The 19,300-nt window shown below is 43.0% G+C and overlaps 1 protein-coding gene across 1 annotated transcript in view; it reads right to left on the bottom strand.

The window, feature by feature from the left end:
* NTN4 (netrin 4) overlaps positions 1-15,857 on the bottom strand; it is a 100,036-nt gene extending 84,179 nt beyond the window's left edge. Inside the window, exons 1-2 of the mRNA XM_043545814.1 lie at positions 14,969-15,857; positions 9,117-9,646 (exon numbers count right to left, since the gene is read on the bottom strand). Coding sequence (XP_043401749.1) covers positions 9,117-9,646; positions 14,969-15,092 — 654 coding nt within the window. The 5' untranslated portion in view covers positions 15,093-15,857. The remainder of the gene's footprint in view (positions 1-9,116; positions 9,647-14,968) is intronic.
* Positions 15,858-19,300: the final 3,443 nt, after the last annotated feature.

Below are 19,300 nucleotides of genomic sequence, written 5' to 3'. Positions count from 1 at the left end.
AATGCAAGCTGCATCATGACAACAGTGAAGTGCCTAATAATGACTCTCTACAAGAAACTGAATTTACTGTCAGTTTGATTCCACCCCTTGAGATGCAATATATTTCTATGAAGATTCAGTCAACATTTATTCAAACGTTAATGTTCCTAAATTTAATATTTTAAGAATGGTTAACTTTTAATTGTGCAGTCCTATTTACAATGCATCAGTGCATCCTTTGTGTATATTGTGGAGTATTCTGTTGTATAAACTGTGATCGCTAGACATACATTAATTAATTGACAGAAAGATGTTAACATTATTCAGGCTGCTGTCCATTGTTATGGAAATCTGTTTCATCATTACCATATTAACATAATCTACATTGTATTAAGCTCCAAATGTTCTTCTCTCAGTCCTGGTCTACACACACGGGGGGGGGGGGGGGGGTGTCGTCGACATAAGCTACGCAACTTCAGCTACGCAAATAGCATAGCTGAAGTCGGTGTATCTTAGGTCAATTTACCTGGCCCTGAGGATGGTGGCAAGTCAACCACTGCTGCTCCCCCATCAACTCCGCTTCCGCCTCTTGCGAGCTGGAGTTCCGGAGTCAACGGGGAATGCATTCGGGGATTGATTTATCGCGTCTAGACAAGACTCGATAAATCGATCCCCGATAGATCGATCACTACCTGCAGATCCAGCAGGTAGTAAAGACCTGCCCTTAGTAGACTGTACTTCAAGGGCCTGATTCTCCTCCCTCTTACAGTGGTGCATATCAGGAGCCAATGAAGTTACCCCAGGGTAAAGCAAGAAGAGAAGTGAGAGAGAGAGGACTGTCAGAGTTTCCAGGCAGCTGCACCTGTATTTGCCTTTGTGGTCCAAGGGCACCAAATTTAGGCTTCTGGCTCTCAGCTGTCACCACTCTTGGGTGGAGACCCACATCTCTCTCCCTCCTGACCACAGGTTTTAAGGCTGCACAGCTCCCTCTCTTACTCTGTGATATCCAGTTTGTCCAGATCATTTTGAAATTTAATGTCATCCTCCAAAGCACTTGCAACCCCTCCCAGGCTGGTATCGTCCGCAAACTTTATAAGTGTACTCTCGATGCCATTATCTAAATCATTGATGAAGATATTGAACAGAATCTGACCCAGAACCGATCCCTGCAGGACCCCACTCATTATGCCCTTCCAGCATGACTGTGAACCACTGATAACTACTCTCTGGGAACGATTTTCCAACCAGTTATGCACCCACCTTATAGTAGGTGCCATCTAGGTCGCATTTCCCTAGTTTGTTTATGATAAGGTCATGCGAGACAGTATCAAAAGCCTTACTAAAATCAAGATATACCATATCTACCACTTCCCCCCTATCTACAAGGCTTGTTACCCTGTCAAAGAAAGCTATCAGGTTGGTTTGACACAATTTGTTCTTGACAAATCCATGCCGACTGTTATTTATCACCATATTATCTTCTAGGTGTTTGCAAACTGATTGCTTAATTATTTGCTCCATTATCTTTCTGAGTATAGAAGTTAAGCTGACTGGTCTGTAATTCCCAGAGTTGTCCTTATTTCCCTTTTTATAGATGGGCACTATATTTGAGGACTTCCTCTTTGATTTGTCACCATGCCCATCTATAGTGGTATAGAAATAAATAATAATAATATTGTGTGCTTCTATTTTCACCAACAGTGTTCCCTTTGCAGTCCCTCCGCTCCAGACTACTTCTGTCAAAATGCCTAGACTATGCTTTCTGACCCTAGAACTCACCCTGTGATGCCTTTCCAGGGCTCCTGTCATAGAAGGTCTGCAGATCATCATCTCTGCACTGGGTGGAATTAGAATTAGGGTCGAGATCTTCTCCCCCTTGCTCTCCCTCAGCTCAGGGTTTTTCAGGTGTCAGCTTGTATGTCCAGGCCTTCTAGAAAGTAGCCTTGCTTTACAGTAACTGTATTGCAGAACACTTCAGTTTATCACAGTCTACATGTGCAAATAGGAGTAAACTACATAGTTTACAATAAATCACACAAGGTCAGACTGTGCCCAGCTCCTTTGCAAAGGAGTTTGTGAGCAAGAAGCTTCCCAATTTATTACCCCAAACAGGGACAGAGCACAAATAAAGTCTTTTTTTGGTTATATGAGCGTAAGGACTGCACAAGACCAGTGTCAGCTACCCAAACTGAGATGGGGAGAAGACAGAGCCTGTGCCCCATCACTTTCTACACTGGCCACATGCTGTACTTTCTTAAGGAGTGAAGCAGTGGCTGTGCTCACGGAACTTCAAGAGCCAATGCACGCACTTCTTTGAGTTGCACTGGACCTGATTCTTCATTGCTTGCACCTTGTTTTGTCAGTTACACCCACTCTGGGGAGAAAAGGAATAGGAGACTGGTACCTGGACAGAGCAGGGAGCAAACTGGAGAGGAAGAGCTGAGGCTGGAGGGGAAGAGGGAGAATCTATGGAGAATCTCCAAGGGTAGGGATCTGACTTTCTGCTGCCTTGCACCTTTGGGAGTCATTTGCACCTGTGCAAAATGGGCGTGAAATGCTCCCACCAGTGTGAGCGGAGAATTCTGATTTGGTGGTGTTTCATATACATTGTGCACAGGAGTAAATGGCAGTGAATATAAAACACTCCCAAACTAAAATTCTCCACTCAAAACAGCAGTAACATTTTACATTACAGCTAAATAAAAATATACCAGTTCTTTTCATGGGAAATTAAAAAATTTGTTTCCCCATTTCCTCTGAAATTTCCTGCAGAAGTGTTTTGGTTTCTTAATAAAAAATAAATAAATCTAAACCTGATAAATATTTGGTTTCCAAAAAACATTTTTGTTATAATTTTCCATCTTTTGTTTAAAATATTTGGTTTAAAAAAACATTTTTGTTATAATTTTCCATCTTTTGTTTAAAATATTTGGTTTAAAAAAAACTCCAAAAGATTTTACCAAAAATTTCAGTTTTTCATGAAAAACAAACAAAAAAATTATCAAAAATGAAAATTCTATGACAATTTTCATTTTTGATGGAAAGCCGTTTACCTCTGCTTCTCAATGAAAAAACGTTCATCAGCTTTATTTTACCTCCACTTTGCCCTCTCCTTCTCCAGTCTCATCTCTTATTCTCCAGCTTGTTCCTTAGTGTCCCACCCCGTCTCTCCAGAGTGGATGTAATTAAATTGACAAGATGCAAAGTAGTGGAGAATTAGATCCAGTGATTTTGTAATTGCCAGAATAGAAAGTAAGCAAGAGGAGGAGAGACACATAGGAAGAGAACAATTACGAGGCTTAGAATGAGATCAGCGGAGGATGCAATTGTAGAAATGAAATGAGCAAGCTGCAAAATCAGGGAGATTAGGGACTGGTGGCAAGGCTGACAGGCTGCAGTAGTTGGGGTCTAGGCACCAGCTCTAGGCACCAGCAAACCAAGCACGTGCTTGGGGTGGCACTTTTCAAGGGGCGGCACTCTGGGCCTTTTTTTTTTTTTTTTTGGCGCTTGGGACAGCAAAAAACCTAGCGCCGGCCCTGGCTGGGGTGTATTACAATACAGGGCTGGAACTGTTTGTGTTCCTCTCTGGAAGACAAGTAGACGTCTGAGGATCCCAAGACTTACCCAGAAAAGAGATTGGGAGTAGGGTTGGAACAAGAATGAAGCTTCATCCATTACCTAGCCTTCTTTTCTTAGTAAAGTCCTGTTACTTTTTCAACATCCCTGTGCTCAGCTCCCAGTCCCAGTGCCAGAAAGGGAAACACAAAGCTGCTCTATTAAAGAAAAAAGATGAAAAGCAGCTCCCAGGGCCAATTCAATATCTCTTATATCTCCATAAATGTTGAGCTTTGTGCCTTAAAAATGAACCTATGGACTTGGCATTTTGCCTCTTGTGGTGTCATAAATCTCTTTTGAGAATCAGCATCAAGGTAAAGATGCAAATAAGGGAGGTTTTCTGACATAAGAATCAGGATAGGCCTGTTACTAGCCCAGTTTTTATTCATAGAGCCCTGTCTTTTTAAAAAATCTGTATTTTGGCCCCAATTAATTGCTTGAGTCTCCTTAAAAAGAAACGTTCAATGAGTGTGCAAAGGTTTGAGTTGCTAAAGCCATCGCTGGCATATACTCAGGACATTGACTTGGAATAGGCTTTCACCTGTATAAAAAGTATAGAGTAAAAACACAATCCTTTATTTACGTAGCATGGAAGTGCACAGAATCTTCAGTTAAATTGTAAGCTCCTCAGGGCAGGGCCCATCTGCTAATCCATTTGAGCCAGGCCTGATCCTGATTTTCCTCTCTGTCTAGCCTCTCACTGACCCCTCCCCCGTACTGCTTACTTGGTTCTGTTTTCTGAATCTAGGGTTGAAAAGCTTGTTGATTTTACCACCTTCAGGCAAGCTCTTCTTACACAGTATCACAAATCCCTGTTTCTTCTAGGTACTCAAGGCTAGATCCACAAAGAGAACTTAGGCTTGGTATTGGCATGACCAATTTTAGGCACCCTGATGCCCATTGAAATCTTCAGCTCTAAATTAGGTGTGTAGGCTCCTTCTACAATGATGGGGACTGGAGAGTTAGCACCTAAGAACGGGAGTCACAAAAGCCAGCACATTGAGCAGGGAGCCATCTAAGCTACCCAGTAGGAAATGCCAAGAAGTAGGGGGTGGCTTAAGTTTCACCTGTCAAAGGGAGTTAGGTTGGGAGTTACCTACCTGGGGACTCCACTTGAGATTCACAGCCAAGAACCCTCTCCTGGAGTTAGACACCTAAGCCTTTCTCATTGAAAATGAGATGATGGTACACCCCCCTCTTATTCAATATCCCACAGGTTAGAGTCCCGATCTCATATGTGGGAGATCCCACATTCTAATCCTTACTCTGCCTGAAGTGGGGCAGTGACTTGAACACTGGTCTTGCACCTCCTACAGAAGTGCCCTAACCACTTGTTTAGCCTGAGGAGGAGCACCCAAGCTCTCCTGCGGAAGTTGTTCCATTTTAGGCGTTGAGCCAGTGAAAACATCCGAATGCCTATGGCCTAGTTGTTACACACTCATCTGGAAGACCCAGGTTCCAATCTCTGCTCTACATCAGGCCTCAGGATATGAGTGGCCATGCCCAGAATCAAAGGCCACTTTTAACCATTTGGCCCCAAGTAACTTGTCCAAGGTCACATCTGTCAGTGATAAAGTCACACGCAGAACCCAGTTACTTTGACTTCCATTCCCTTTCTTTTTACCTTTAGACCACACTGCTTTTACACAGGCACACAGCTTGTGTTTTTGTACCTTGACTTTTATATATGATACTGAAACTTTTTCAAGTGGTGCTCCAAGGGGCTTATGCGCAGTTGGCTGTCATGCTATACAGTAGTTGCCTTATATTAAAGAGACCTGTTAGCAGTTCAGAGTTTACACTGATGTTTTAAAGAATACTGGCCCAACTTAGCTGCAATTAAATAATACCCTTTCAAGCTAGATATTTTAAGATGGCTGCATATTTGAAACTACCGTTTCAACTGAAACTGTTTCCATATGTCTGAAATTAGGTGCTACGATTAGTGGGAGTCAGCAGTGCATAATTCAAAACAGCACACAAAACTCTGGTATTGCTTTAGGTGAGATACACATTGCTATTGGCAGTTAGAAGTAATTGCTGGAATGTAGCACGCTGTAATAAATTAAATGTGATATATGCTAAGCATGCATGCTTGCCATCTGGTTGCCAGAGAGTTGCTGTTATTACTTTGCACGTAAATACAAGTGGTGTTTAAATGCAGGGAACTGAAGTGTGCCACATGCATAAACTCCCAAATGATTTAGGGCTCTAGTCCCCTCGACTCAACATTTGTTTTAAAATATGAAATAATAAGACAATTTGGAATTGGAGGTCTCCTTTCTTTGCAATTATCACAAACTACAATAAAATGAAGCCAACATATTAGACACTGCAACAATAAGGCCATTCTGTGAATGGATTGCTTTGTAGCATGCTACCTGAAATACACGGAATAATACTGAATTCCTTCCCTTACCTAAGGTATTTGCTGATTTCTACATATAGGGATCTCAATCCTTAGAGCCCTGCAAATTTGCGGGTATCCACTTTACATCTGTAGATGTCCGTGGACCATATTTGAGGATGGATGTGGATCCAAATTTTATATTCAGAGCCCAGCAAACCTGCGGATATCCACGGACCATGTTTGCGGATCGCAGATCGGATGCAGAAACAAATGTTGTGTCCACACAGGGGGCTATCAATCCCCTAGCTGCTGCACATGCAGAAATTCCACTGACACGCATGTAAACTGACTCAGCCTGTATTTGCACATCTCTATGTGGACACACTTTACTGGGATGACTTCAGTGGGAACTGTATACACACATAGTGGCTACAGAATCAACCTCGGATGAGCCAAATCCTGCCCTGGTTTACACTCTTTGCAAACCCACTGAAGTCAGTGCTGAATTTCTTCTCTATGAGCATCACTTGTAGAAAGGCTCACAAGGAATCGTGTGAATGAGAAAACATAAATCACACTCTTCTGTGGTCAAACTAGAGAGGGAGTGGTCACCAATCCTGGTGTGGCTATCGTCATAGGGCTCAACATTACGTGGTAATGTGGCATTACATAACCATATGGAGATGGCACACAACTGGTGGAGATGCTGAGAGCCTCAGAAACTCCTCAGCCTGGCACCTCCTGCTACTTCTACTGCAGATTCCCTTGTTTAGTGAGTCCCAACCCCAGCATGAGGGGAAGCTCTCTCTCTGGTTTTACCAAAGGAGGGGGAGCAGGAAGCAGTTTTCCCTTGTGGTCCCCTTATTTTAACCCTTAATTGGATTAATAAAGTAACTGCTAAGGACACCGGCCTCTTCAGTGAGCCTAGAGGCTTTCATTCCTTCAATGAAAAGAATGCACTTAAAAATTTCTCTCCAGACCAGAACAGCTGCTGCCCTCCCTTGACTTTTTACATAGGAAGATGCATTTTAGTGAATAGACTTATGTATTCCTTTGGACAGGTACTCCTTATTCCTTTCTTAACCAAACCGGGGCCCAATCCTGGAGAAAGCTGACTCTGAATAACTCCAGTGTTGGCTGATATTGTTTGACTCTTCACGTGTATTGTTAATTTTTAACAGTGACAATCCTTATGACCGTTTAGCAAGGCAATTGCTTTCAGACTGTGGCTTGGATCCTCAGTTGGGGTAAACAGGCATAAGGAACACTGATATGTGCCAGCTGAGGTTCTGGCCCTTTAAATTCAAATACTATCAAAGCCCTGCTATGGAGCTAACATATTCTTCTGTGAAGAAAACAAACAAAAAGTAAAAAAACTGTACAAAGAATCCTCCCTTTGAATGCAAAATTTGAGGGAAACTAAATCACAACTTAATTTATTCATATCTGATCCTTTCATTTAAAGGTCAGATTTTACACTGGGATATCTATATGTGATTTTCACTGAATTCAGTGAGAACCACATATGGCTATCTCAGAGCAAAATTCTCACTGAATTCAGTGTGAATTCCATGAACATATCCAAGAGTAGAAATTTGGCCCTAAATGTCTATGAACTGAATCATGAAACTGCTGGGATGAGGGTGGGAAACTGTGAGGATTCTGTATATCAACAGATGATTTCCTGAGGCTCAGTCTACACCACAAAGCTTTGCCAGCACAGGTAAATTGGCCCGAAGTGTGGGGGGGCGGGAATCATACCACTAGCTGACATAGCTATGTTGGCAAAAACCCCAGTGTAGCTGCAACTATGCTGACATGAATGCTTCTGTTGGCATAACTAGTGTCATCAGGGAAGTGGTGTTACTATGTCAGCAGAGAAACTCCTTCTATTGTATACACTGTGTCTACACTAGAGAGCTCTACTGGCATAGCTTTACCAACAAAGCTTTTGTAGTGTAGACAAGCCTTATTTACTTGGAGATGTACAGTATACTGATCTCCCGCATGATGGGATGGGGAGCCTTACTTCAAAGAAAATAATCAACACAGTCTAACAGAATAAAACTGATCTTTCTTTTTGTTAATAACTCACCCCATTCTCTATTTTATTCCAAAGGAAAATCAAAAGTTTGATTTAACAGACAAAACACATCTGAAAAGCACTGTAAACTGATCATATAACTCTTGAAAGACCACTAGAGGGAGCAGTTTTTACCAACAGTCCACCGAGGATACCTCACCACTAATGAAAGTGTAAACCCAGAGATAGCAACACAACAGATCTTAATTTCTGTATTAGGGTTTCATTAGAGGGAATCTCTCAGAAAACTAGTTGAATTATCAGTGTAAGCAACAAAGCGAAACAGTGCATTGGGCATATGTTCTTTATTTTCTGTTATTTGTAATGTATAAAAATAACCTCTTTTCAATACTGTCATTTTTCTTTTAGCAAATGTGATTTTTCCCTTCTACTTTTCTTTTGTTTACCTCTTTTTTTCATATTAGCGTCCATGCACATAGCATATATGAGGGAGTGGGGTTTCTTAATTAACTAGTATGTCCTTCTTCCACAGAATTACAGGAAAATTATAGGGTCAACGTTAGCAGTGGCTCTTTTTGGTTTATTTTACTTTAATTTGTTGGTGACAGTGGTAGTTATCTAACAGGGACATGGACACCATCAGTTGAAAAATAACCCCATTTCTGTCAAATTTTGACCTATTGTTACAAGTAACATTTAAAATTACTAGAACTGAAAGAGAATGGAAAAAAATATTTTTCTCTGTTTTCTCCTTCCATTCCATTTGTTTACTTTCTGAAATTAACAATATCTTTGTGTGTTTGCCAGTTTCAACATTTTTCCAGTACAGTCAATTCACCTGTTGCTTGTGTGAGTCTTTCACAAAGCAACAGTGGAGAGAGAAACATTTTTAAAAGTAGGAAAATGTGATTGTAAAACCTCAGAGATTGGCAGAGGGGATCAGGGACAGGTGTAGTACTTGCAACTACTTTTAACTCATTTCTTGAAATTAACTAGATTTCAAGTTGACAGTGGCATTTTAAGATGAGAAATATAAATTTTGGAGTAAAGGTTATAAGGATTATAAGGAGCCTGAATTCAGGGCCAACATTACTTGACAGTATCCCTTTAACATGCCAGTGAACTTACCTCTCCCCCAGTGCAAGGAAAGGGGCTTGAATATCTTGAAGTGCAAATTGCTCCTTTCTTTGTCACATCGTCCTCTAGGCCAAAAGTTGCTGAACAGTTAGCGGCAAAATACTTGTAAGGCTTCCATGTTTTCCCAAAATCCTGGGATCGCTCCAGAACCATGGCTGCTGGCCTTGCTGACTTAAACACCATGATCATGTGAGTAAAGTAAAACTCAGCTTCCAAATCCAGCTGGATCCTCTCCTTGTGCACGTCCTCAGCTGACTGCCACCATGTGCGAGGCAAACGGAAGGAAGAGTCGGCCATTGCAGAGGGTGGGTGAGCCAGATGGGTGTGAGCAGCATTACATTTGTCACACTTGGGCCGCTTGCATGTCAGGTCTGCATACTCACTGTATGAACAGTAAAACTCAGTGGAGTTGCGCCCACATGTGGTATCTGTCCACAATCTTCGTCCATGGGCTAGGTTTCCCATTCGAGGGTTGCACGCTTTTTCGCAATGGGACCCAACTCCAACAACACTGCTCAGTCCTAGGTGGAGGAAAGTACGTGTTAATCTAAAGCAATTTATCTTTAACGGCATTGCTCTCAGACAACTGCATTCAGTTTACCAGGTGAAACAGCTCCCTGTGTAACCCTAACACAAGTGGAGCTAAATCCTGCACTGGCCAACAAAGAGAACAAGGAGAGAAGCCTAGTCAGGAGCTGAAGGGAGCTGCTGTAGACTAGGGGAGCCCCTAGGATTGCACCTGTTTCAGTGGCCCTTGCAAGCCAGAGAACACCTGGAGCACAGGCCTTCCCCAGCCATACTTCCTCCTGGTCCCAATATGTCCCCGGCTATTCCACTGAGGGGCGCTTACAACAGCCCTAGAGCCCCTTTGCCTCAGCCTAGCTTGCTCTTCCTTTGCAATGGATGCTACGTTAAGCCCAGGGGCAGTAGATGCCCCCTAAGGCTTAATGTGGTAGATAAGGAACGCTCAAGGGTTCCCTGGAAACCACATGCAGGAAAAAGTCCTATTGGGTAGTTTCTAGGGAACCTTGAGTGTTTTTTAGTTACCACAATAAGCATTATGGAGCACTCCCTGGTATCGCAGCCACCTCAGTGGGGAAAGGGAATATTCCCTTCTCTTGCTGCCCTGTGTTAGGGGAAACCAAGCTGCTTCATGAGCTACCCCAGAAAACCCTGAGGATTTAAAGTGGGGCAGTGACCCTGTCTGAATACCCACAAAGATATATTCGTATCTCAGTGTATGGCCATACAACCCCCCTCTTCAAGACTGCAGAAAGAGACCCATCCCATCACAGGACAGGGAGGAGGCCACGAAGAAAGCACTAAGTAGCATGGAGGTTAGCGTGACCAGACAGCAAATGTGAAAAATCGGGACAAGGGCTGGGGGTAATAGGCACCTATATAAGACAAAGCCCCAAATATCCGGACTGTCCCTATAAAATCAGGACATCTGGTCACCCTAGTGGAGGTTGGGTGGTGCTAGGGCTTACTGGGCAGATGAGGCAGCTGAGTTTTCGGTAGGAGACAGGGAGGTGAGTTGTGGAGGGATATTCAAGCAAGGTGCTTCAGTATTCCTACTGAGCCTGGAGGTTGTTTGCACAGTAGGAACACTGAAGCATCCCCTCCCTAGGTGCTGAAGAGGTCAGGATTTAGTCAGTACACTGGTTCATATTTTGGAAGTTTGTCACTAATGGTGTGTAAAGAAAAAATTCCACTGTTGAAATGGTGCTGGCAAGTTGCCCTGCAATTTAGTCTATGTGGTTTTTGTTCAGGTTTGTCTAGAAGTCTTGTTGATTTAAAACTCATGCAATTACAGTGTCTACACAGAAAATAAAATCACCACAGGGGTCCAGTATGAAACCTTTAGCAAAGTTACAGTCATGGTTTAGTAATTTTTATTATAAACTTTCCACCTATTAATGAAGCTGGCAGTCAGTCAGGAACTAGATTGTATTTTATGACCCATAGCCATTTAACTTAAAAAAAATAAACAAAACAGCTCTGATGACTTGAAAATGGGCATGCCAAAACATCTGAGGTGCATAATGTGTTCTTTATCACTGGGCCAAACATACACAATAAGCTTTATGCACTAATGATTATGATTTCTTCTTGATCTTTTTGCTAAGTTCAAGTGTCATTTTGGTTTAATAGCCAATACATCCCTTTATCTGGGGGCTATTATTGTTATTCAGCTTTGGTATATAGTAGTTGCACTGGAGTTCTATCCTGCATTAGCAGCGGGGTAGACTTAACGATCTGATAGATTCCCCCCCCCACACACACCCCCATTTCTAATACCAAGGATCTATGCAGGTTTTTTATACAGATTACTCAGAAAAGCTGTGGAACATTGTTTATAAAGCACTTACAAATGGGCAGATTGCATTGGCTAAAAATATCTTGGAAAGATTTTAAAATGATCAAAATACTCTGTGAAATAATGAATCCCCTAGAGGGATAAGAAATTAAGTGCATTAAAAAGGACATCTGCAGGCAATAACTAAAATAAGACAGTCTCATCTCAAATTTACAAAATACACTTATACCTATAACAGTGAATAAATACAACTGTAAAATTCACAGAACAACACTTATCCCTTATAGAGATCCTTTTCAAAGCACTGTCCAAACATAAACTAATCTACACAGCTCTCCTGAGAGGTAGGGAAGTATTTTACCATTGCGTTATCAGTTAGGCCTACCATGGGATGACTTAATTTATGTGTTGGCTGCTTTCTTGGATTCTTTAGCTACATTATTGTAGTGAAGTTACCTGTTAAACAAACAGGTGAATATTTACTGTAGTACCCTCCACCATTACATTTCAAATTACTACCTCTAATAGAAAGCACTTTTGTGACTAAATAAATATGTCAGTTCTTAGTCAGGACTTCAATATGATTTTTAATTAGTATCCATATTGATCAAGTACTATCTTTGTGCTCAGTATTGTATAGTATATAGAGGAAAACATGGACTAAAATCGTTTCCCTGCTAAAGTCAATGGGAATTTCAATGGAGCCAGGATTTCACCTAGAAGTTCTGCCCCAAGGAGCTTACAGTAACTGTTCAGATGCAAATGCATTATACTTAAATTGACAAACGGATTAATGTAAATAAAACACTTTCTGTAGTCCTTTGGTAGGCCTGTCTCTCCTGCAGAGGTCTGAGCTTGTTCATGACATGCTGAGCACACAACTCCCATTAAAGTCCATGGGATTTGAGGAAACTCAGAAGTGGTTAGCACCTGCTAGTATCAAAGCCTAACTCCTATGCTCCCAGGGGCTTTGAATCAGGCCCATAGTTTTCATTCCTCATTTGGGAGTGGATCCTGCTCCCACTGGAGTCAATGGGAACAGGTTCAGGCTGTTGGAATTCACAAGCCATTGCCTCTTACACTGGGGGGAAAAACAAAGCCTTTGAATAATAGGTTTTTTTCAAATGAAAAAAAATTAGAATGATCAATGCAGAGTGTTGCAATTTGTGAGATGTGACAGTTTTCTGGCTTAGTGCTGTTTACCACAAGAATGCAGCAAAATCGACAGATTGGAGCACTGTCAGCTCTTCCATTACCAGAAAGAGGTGCCTCTCCATACCCCTTAATGGTTATGCTTAACCATATGCTATTTCATACCCTATATACTGTACATACCACTGAACAGCAATCTTTAGTAATGGACAAGAGCACACAAGGTACACCATGACTCACCTGTAAAATATCCAGGCCTACCATATGCTTCCTGTTCAAGCGTTTTTTCAGTTGACACACTTGCCTTGTAACAATTCACTTACACCGTTGCAATTGATTATATGATTTTTCTATAACAAGCTGATAATGAGGTTTGTTCAAAAAGAAAATCAGCCCTCAGCTTGAAAACGCTCCAAGAAAACATTATATAAACAGTTTATATTAATATTAAATATTAATATTTAAACACAATATTAAAGCCTAATTGTGAAGTGTTTTGAGATTCTTGTAAGTGCAAAGTGGTTATTATACTAAATACATTTGGCAAGGGTGGGAAAGGGGTTTAAAGCTTTGGTTTATCTGTGTGCTAGTTTTGCCATCAGTACTGTAAAGATCATTACAAGCATGACTAAAAACTTTATTTACTACATTGTGAATTCTGCTTTCCTCATTCCCTTCCAATACTGAAGTAATGGTTTCCACGCCACAAGGATAGTAACTGACACCGAGATTGTTAGAGCTACATTATCTTGTAGATCTTAGCTGGTAAGACTCAGAACAATCAGTAAGGAACAATCTCAGTGGTGCGATGTTGATACCAAGGAGCTTCTAAATAAATAAGCCAGCCAAAGGGAGTGAATGAAAGCTATCTTATCTTTATTTCAGGTAAAGGTGCTGTGAGCAACATGAGCGTAGGCACTATGGGGTGTCAGCTCTAAGGGTCAGTAAAGTCCAGGCACGTTTATCTTATTTGAGATCTTTAGATTGCTTTTCTTGTGCATAAACTTGAAATAGCAGTTACTTCAGAAAGAATGCACGCGTCTGACTTTTCCCTCTGAGTCAGATGTGATAAAGGGATAGCACACAGAAATTACAGCTGGAAAACACTTATCAGGACACCCACTCCATCACCTACCAGGGCAGCTACAGGGCACTGTTTGGTGCTTTGCCCAGTCTAATTTTGGCTGTCTCACATGGGGGAGCTTCCTATACTTTCAGTGTCAGGAAGCTTTTCTTGGTGTTCTGTCTAAATATTCCTTTTTTTCCACTTTCATTCTTATTACCTCCTAGTTATATCCCTCTCCAAACTATTCCAGACAGTCACTATGTCCCCTTTAAGACGTTGCTTAGCCAGTCTGTACCTATTTAGCCCTTGAAAACTCCCCTTACAGCTGAGACTGAGGAGATGGACAGAAGACTGCTGGTGTGCATCTGCAGTGTTGGATGGGAAGCAGTGTGACAAGCTGCCTCATGTGGAATTTAATTTGCATTCCTGAAAATAAATTCTGGCAAAACGAGAACGGACTTGGGAAATACATCCAATAGTATGTCCAGGAACTAGCGGGAAAGGAAGGTGAAAAAGGGAGAGAAAGGTGACTTGAACGTAGGACATTCTACTGTTTGAGGACCCCTTTCTGAGGAATCAAGAAAAACCCAAACAAAACAAAAGAACCTGAGGTGTGAATGTACACTTCTCAGCAACACTGAGTGTTCTTGACCATGGAAGAAGCACTTTTCCCCTTTACAGGTCATTCCAGCTGTAGCTAAAATAATCCAAGCTGGTTATTCTCTTTCCTGCTCAGGAAGCTCGTGTTCCCTGTAGCCCTACGCAGAAACAGGGCTGAGTTTCTAAAACGCTGCTTAATGGCATTAACCAGTACGCTACATTGTCATCTTTCCTTCTTGAACTCACTGCACCTTCCTGATGTCCTCCCTGGCTTTCCCAGTCCACTTGACTTTTCACACTCTCTTATGAGCTTGTTAAAGAGACGATCACATTTTTAAAAAGCGAATGTTACATCTTTTACTTGAGAGGCTGCGAAGGAACACTAGGATCCGAAACCTGTTCGGGAAAAGTCCAAGGGTGTCTGTTGATATACATGGTGGTGTACACATTGCAAGTAAAACTCTTCTTTGTTCGCTCTGAAAATGATAATCGGGCTACAAAGATAAACTTTGATCGTTAAGGGTAAATACTGCCCTTAACCATCGGTTTACATATATTTACTGCTGGAGAAGGAGGAAGATAGGGAATATGAAGCGATTTCATAGTCTGAAACTGTGTTCCCCAGCAGCTTCGGGCTTTATTCCTTCCTAGAGGCTAAGGATTGGGGAGAAGGTTTAGAAGGAATGAAAATACATCAAGACCCACCTGCAGCTACAGCAGAGCAGCCCAGAAGTACAATGAGCCAGACCCAGCTCTCCATGGCCAAACTCCTGGTCAAAGTGCATGAATCAAGGAGGAGGACCAGGAGCCTGGAATCTCTTCTGCACATGAAGACGGTTCTCCAGAGCAAATCCTTCCCGGCAGGTCATTCATTCGCCACTCACTGGAGTGCTAAGGGCAGGAGGGAGGCTCCAGCCCCCGAGTCTCCCCCGGGGAGTGACATCGCGGGACAGCTGCTGGCTCCTCCAGCCCCCGGGGAGCCGCGTGCCTCGCTGAGAACATTTCACTTCCCCGCGGGGACCCGCCGGGCTCCTGCTGCTCCCGTGCAGGGCATGGCAAGCTGAACTCTCCGGACCTTTCACTTCCCGGCTGCCGCCGCCGCCGCCTGCGGCTGCTTCCTCCCAAGGGGCACTTGCAGGAGGTGCATTTTATTGCATTGATCCCGATCTCTGTGCCTGTGGCTCCCGGGCCCCCTCCCTCGCTGGCTTTCCCCTCCGTTGACAGCCCCTGGCTCTGCAGGCTGTAGCCTCGCCGTACTGCACAGGGAGCACGGAGCCAGCCAGCGCGAAGGGACTGGCTGCCGCTCCAGGGGGCTGGGGGCTGACACCGCCCCCAGCCACATCTCCTCCAGCGGCGCCCGCCGCGCACCCCGCCTCCCTGTGCCCCCAGGAGCAGCCTCCCTCAGGCCGGCGGGAGCGGCTAGCTCCGACTGCCAGCTCCTGGCGGGAGCGTTCCGGGGAGCCCCGGGCTCGCCCGCCTCAGACCCGAGCGTGCCCAGGGGCCTCCCCAGTCAGATGGACTGGCCAGCAACCGGGGGGGGGGGGGCGCCCGACCAGCCTCCAGCCTCCCCTCTGTCCCGCTCCGACCAGCGCTTCTCCCAGCCACTCCGCCCCGCCCAGCTAGTCCTGTTCTCCCCCCTCCAGCCCAGCTAGTCCTGTTCTTCCCCTTGCCCCAGCTAGCCTTTCTCCCCTTCCCCCTCCAGCTCAGCTAGCCCCCTGCTCCCCGCCCAGCCCAGCTAGCCCTCCTGCCCTTCGCCCTTCCAGACATCCCCTCTGCCACCCATTATCCTTCCTCCCTCTCAGCCAATAGCTCTCCCAACCATCTGTCTCCAGCTCAGTTATCCTTCCCACCCCCTTCCTTCCTTCAGCCATCGCTACCTCCAGCCATTTTGCCCCAGCAATTTCCCTCTCCTATCCAGATCAGCCAGCCCCCTTCCCAGTCACCCCCTCTTGCTTCCCAGTCCCTATCCCTTGTCCCTCCCCCCAAAGCCCCAGCCCCACAGCTTAGCCATCCTTTAGTCCTACATCCCTTGTGTCAAATGGCCCATGAAGCAAAGACAACTCACTTCCAGGCACCCACCTGAACACCGCTGGGGCCTATTTGACATAAGGAGGGAGTAGGGCTGGATTGGAGACTGCACTGCCCTGAAAGCCATTTGCTTGCTTGTGCTTTAAGCACACACACATTCGTGATAATCCCTGCACCAGAGTGACAACATAAAACAGTGCTCATCATAACATACCTGTAAGTGATTCCCTTCATCCCACCCCAGCATTTCACCTCCCCTTCTGCTAAGTGTGAACTAGAAATCATTAGGACTTTCTGTCTCCTCAACAGCCATCAGTTGGATGAGACACAGAAGTCTGGATCCAGTCCTCTCAGAGAGGTGACAGTCCGTCTGCAGCACAGCACTGTGACTGTCAAGTGGTAAGCACACAAGAGATTAGCCTGGTACATACGGGACAGTGAGTTCCTGTCTAGACACACACTTGCATACTGCACATGTCTAGCTGAGGGTTAAAGAAAATGACATCAGCAATGGAAATGAGAAGCCTCCTCTTGTGTTATGTAAATCTGCACTGAAAATTAGATAGTCAAACACTATCAGCCTAGTTGTGTTACCGAAATAGAGATAACTGAATACTCAGGGGCAAGTGGTAAAGTTCTACAACCAGAATGGATGACAACAGGACTAGATACTTCTCAGAGGGCATTTTGATAGCCTATACACATGAGGATTATAAAACCTATGGAGCGATATTTATAAAGCTGTTTTTATCTGGGAAGGGGAATGCTGAAAGGTGATCTAAATATGACAGCAGTTGTTTTAAAATAAATTTATCCAAGTTCAAAGTGCAAAGAATAAAGGCTGAAAAATTTCGTAATGGGGTTGCAACATGCTCACTTTCCAGGTTAGATTCAGATAAGTGAAAAAGGTGATTGTTCAGAAGCTTTCCACGCTGGTTCTTCCAGCCCTCCTGTGCTGAGAATGAACATCAGAAATTGAAACTTAAAAAGGTAATTATTTGAGAAAAATATATATTTTGTGAAAAGCCAAGGCTGGTGGGCTACAAGAATATTCCCACATCCTCCACCATAAACGATGGGTCCAGAAAGTATCTCTATAGACTTTCACATAGCACACCACAACTGTCCTCTTCCACTACACCACCCCAAAAGTCCAGGCAAATAATATCCTACTTGTGTATTTCCTCTTCAAAGATCTATTCCATTCTACTAATGTTGAAAAACTAGAAAGGGTTCAGAAAAGAGCTACAAGAGTAATTCAAGGTCTGGAAAACATGCCTTATAGTGAGAGATTTCAGAGCCTCAATTACTTAGTTTATCCAAGAGAAGGTTAAGAAATAGCTTGTTCATGAATGAGCTATAAGTAGCTACATGGTGAAGAGATTACTGATAGTAGATGGCTCTTTAGCAGAAAAAGGCATAACAAGATTAAATGGTTGGAAACTGAAAATAAAAACGTGCATCTAAATTTGTCTAACAGTGAGGGTGATTAACCATTGGCACCACTTTCCTAGGGACAGGGTGGATTTTCCATCACTTTAAGTCTTTAAATCAAGATCAGCGAGCTCTCTACATATTATGCTGTAGTTTAAACCGAAGTTATACACTTGATTCAGGAATTACCAGGTGAGGCTCTATGACCTGTGACATACAGGAGGTCAGACTACATGATCATAATGGTTCCTTCTGGTCTTAGAATCTATGAATTATATTATGGCATATTAGTTCTAGGAAGGAAGGAAAAACCTTTGAAATTTACATGGTTCTCCTGCATAATCTGTCAGAGTAACCAGAAACCAATGAAACAAGAAACATTTCCAGTGTTTCAATTACAGTTTCTCTCTTAATTTGGTCACTGGCTAATTTGATCCTCCTTTTAAATTGATCTAAATGTCAGGAATAAAAAAAAAAAATCACCTCTATATTTAAAAGTATAACCTCCACGCTTTTTGGGGTGCTAATGAGTAATGCAACTACTAGCTATGGAAAGTTGCTATTTGGGGCCTGATCATGCATGACTGGGGTTAATGAGAGTGTTGCCATTAATATAGATGGCAGGCCTGTAATGCATAAGGAAGGCCAGAATCCTAAATTAGAAGTGTTTTCCCTGTGTTTTTTCTTCTCTGTGACATTAAGAAGACTACATCTAATGATTCTGTCATTGAGTCATACATGGTAATGGACATTATTGGTGGTATCATATGCTAGACAAACTGTGATATGCACCCTGCTGGCCATGTTGGTAACAGGAGTGACTGCTTATTTCAGTTGAAGTGACAGAGACAGACTTGAAATAAATAAGAGGAAGACTTTTTAATGATAGAGAATCAAGAATAGTGGTTGGTTTGTTTTTTTAACAAGTCAGATTGTATTTTCAATACTCATTTCTTTAACTGTGTAGTTGATCCACATTGATTTTAAAAGATACCTTTCCCTCTATAGGACTGAGCCACTCAGTCCTCTACAGGGAGTGGCATCTTTTGAAATCAATGTCCTGCAAAAGTCATATAAAGAGGAAATATCAGAAGGATATGTAGTCAGTGTTGGGTCTGGACTCAATTAATTCCAAAAGTGCTAGGCAGCAGCGGAGGACATCCAGAAGGGGAAAAGGCCAGCCCACGAGCAGCCTCTCCTGGAATCTCTCTGTAATAATATATTTACTTGAAGTGTATTATTTAATCACTTGATGTCTCTAAGTACTGTTTAGATTTCCAGACAGGGTTCTGGTCCCTGGTAAACAAAGGAGACAAAACTGGATTTCAAGTTATGTGGATGTCTGTTTGTTGAGTCTGTAAGCAGTTGTTGTGTTTAATAAATGCCTCCTGTTTAAGACAGACTGATTCCATCTATTACAACACTCCACCCACTTCAACATAAGTGGATCATGGAGATCAAGTTTAAATAGTCCCCAAACTTGTGAAAAGCAGCAAAGAACTAAAGTGGATGGTTTGGACCACAAGCACTCTCTATTTTTAAAATACTTAAGGAATCAACTTCAATAAATTACTA

This window comes from Chelonia mydas, chromosome 1, assembly GCF_015237465.2.
Source record: "Chelonia mydas isolate rCheMyd1 chromosome 1, rCheMyd1.pri.v2, whole genome shotgun sequence".
NCBI lineage: Eukaryota > Metazoa > Chordata > Testudines > Cheloniidae > Chelonia > Chelonia mydas.
This window is presented reverse-complemented; position numbering and strand designations above follow the sequence as displayed.